The sequence below is a fragment of the Magnolia sinica genome, chromosome 3 (genome assembly GCF_029962835.1).
Source record: "Magnolia sinica isolate HGM2019 chromosome 3, MsV1, whole genome shotgun sequence".
In the NCBI taxonomy this organism is placed as follows: Eukaryota; Viridiplantae; Streptophyta; class Magnoliopsida; order Magnoliales; family Magnoliaceae; genus Magnolia; species Magnolia sinica.
Window position 1 is genome coordinate 11,579,001 of NC_080575.1, and position 2,663 is coordinate 11,581,663.

At 44.5% G+C, this 2,663-nt stretch overlaps 1 protein-coding gene across 1 annotated transcript; it reads right to left on the minus strand.

The window, feature by feature from the left end:
- Positions 1-610: 610 nt before the first annotated feature.
- Positions 611-2,338, minus strand: LOC131241424 (cytochrome P450 94B3-like). Its single transcript, XM_058240222.1, has one exon. The coding sequence runs from the start codon at positions 2,221-2,223 to the stop codon at positions 712-714; it is 1,512 nt and encodes a 503-aa protein (XP_058096205.1). The 5' UTR covers positions 2,224-2,338; the 3' UTR covers positions 611-711.
- Positions 2,339-2,663: the final 325 nt, after the last annotated feature.

A 2,663-nucleotide genomic window follows, 5' to 3' on the forward strand; every position in this document is an offset into this window, starting at 1 on the left:
TTAAAACGACCTTGAAAAATAAATGGACAGTGTGGATATAACAAATATATCATTATGGGACCCACAGGACTTGGTGACGTAAACACACCACCGAGGTTGGTGCTGTGTGTAGTGTGTCAGTGAAAAATCAGTTTTGAAAACGGTCGGCCCGACGGCCCGGCCCGAAAAGATCAAGGGCCAAGACCCAGACCCGCCCGTTGACCGTTCTAGATGTGTCTTATTTGATACAACGGCCTAGATAGACCGGCACTCAGAAATTATACACGTGCTAAGAAGACAAAATTGTGGAAATTAATGTGGCTGAGTCAAAGTCCTGAAATCATATTCTTAAATAATTCTAACCCATGAATTGTGGGCCCTTGTTCAATTAGGACCGTTGGATATAATCATTTTAACAGTCCAATATAGTGTAACTTTCAGTTCACGATAAATCTAACCGCGACCCATAATTTTGACGGTTTAGCTTGAATTATTTGTATTGCAATTTCTAAGTAAATTATAAACGCCTGCGTATCATCCATCACACAAAGCCAGAGTAACATAACCTTTTTCTCATAACCAAACCTTCAAATCACATTACGACTATTTACACTCATATTACTAACTCAATCTATTGTTTTAAACGCTTTGGATTTAATCCATACCGTAGATGCAGTATTCCCACTGCTCATGAGGTGGGCCACTAAATCAACCAATCCATCCGAATTTAGATCATAAGCTCCTCTTTCGCACCATAACCTTGAACCCACCGTCCATATGAGCGGTCAAGAGCGGCACGAAGATTGGCTGATCATGGCCCACTGGCCTAATCTCGAACCGTCTGATCATCGATGCAGCGACATACTTCATATGTATGAAAGCCATCTCCTTCCCAAGACAGACCCGTGGCCCACCTTGGAAAACCGGGAACTTGTACGGTGAAACCTTCACAGGCGTTCCATCCACCGTCGATCCAAACCATCGTTGTGGCCTGAATTCCAATCGATCCTTTCCCCACACACTCTCCATCCTCCCCATCCCATAAGGGAAGTACGTGACTCGATCACCTTTCCTGACGTGGGTCCCATCTGGGAGCATATCATCGCCGGCCGCATGTTTTGAGTCCCACGGAACCGGTGGATACAGACGCATGGTTTCACATAAACACGCATCCAGCAACCACATATCTTTAAGTGAGCTATAATCCAACCGTTCATCCCCTTCCGAAGCTATCATCACTTCCTTCACTACCTCATTTTCTATTTCTCGGTGTGATGAGATTAACCAGAAGAACCATGTCAATGCCGCGGATGTCGTATCTCGGCCAGCCATCACAAAGCTTATGACCATATCTCGTATCACCTCTTCATCGTGACCGTCCAATATCAATCTAGACAGAAGATCTTTATTCTTTCCTTCTTCATGATTTTCGAGCTTCTTTTGATGGATCATCTCCATGATTGAACCATGCACGAGCTCAATCGCTTCCTTGAGCCGTCTCTCAGACCCAATACGCATGGCTCGTTTCAACTTCCACACGGCAAAAACCGGTGCTGCGGCTCGCCTCGCACTTATCTCCGACGCTACATCGAAGGCATTTGCAAGATCTGATGCTGGCAATGAAGGTTTCAAGCAACCTGGATCTAATCCCAACGAGACATTACATATAGTATCGAACGCGAACCTCCTAAACAAATCCTGCAAATCCAACGGCTGATGTTTCACACATGCGGATTCCAAGATCGGTAATAACCTCTCGTTGGCTTCAACTTCAAGAATCTTCACTACGAATTCCCGTAGAGATCGTGTGGTGAATTCATGGCTCACTAACTTGCGCTGGGTGTGCCAGAGCTCACCATCAACGTTGAATATTCCACGGCCGAGAAGGTCTTTGAGGATCTCGATGAACGGTCCACCTTTAGGGAAATTGTCGAAATTGGTTTTGAGAATGTACTCTACATTGTCTGGATTAGCGGTTATGATCGTCCGTGGAGCGCCGAGTCGGTGGATCACGATCGTTTGAGTTGGTGAGTGGGCCAGCATGCGGGTGTACCAATCTAAGAGACGGTGTTTGTTTTTGTAGAAAGAGATCAAACACCCTAGAAAGGGGTATGTTGGTGGGCCATGATCAGGGATTCGGATTAGGTATGTGATTCCACGTAGAAAAAGATGAAGAACGATTGAGAAAGATAGAAAAAGGAGTGCAACTGATGGAAATGGAAGGTGGGAGATGGACATGAACATGATAGTGTATATTGCAATGGGATTTTATGGAGGGGAGTGTTTGGGAGATTGCAAATTGCAATGTAGGAAATGGTTTTGAGGTTTTGTATGATGTAGGAGAATAAATTCGTGGAAAGAGAGGTATTATATATACGATTTTCAAATAAGTTGGAGAAATCTAATCACATGGTTCTTGGGTGGTAGATGAAGAGAGATGCAATAGTAGCCGTCGATCTGCGGATGAATGTAAGGTGTGTCCCACCATGCATGTATCATATATAGATTACTGTTGTTTTGCCATCAGATGGGCCACAGGTGAAGAAAACGTTGGCCACGTGTTAATTTCAATTGTACACGTCTGACCAGACAATAGATGATGGAACTAGCCTGATTATTGATCCACGTCATACCCCAAGTGGGTCCTATCTGATGAAAGGTCTGGATCTCATGTGTCCGCACAT

Bases quoted from the DNA above. Each gene is read 5' to 3' on its own strand.
- LOC131241424 (XM_058240222.1), bottom strand. From the start codon at position 2,223: ATGTTCATGTCCATCTCCCACCTTCCATTTCCATCAGTTGCACTCCTT.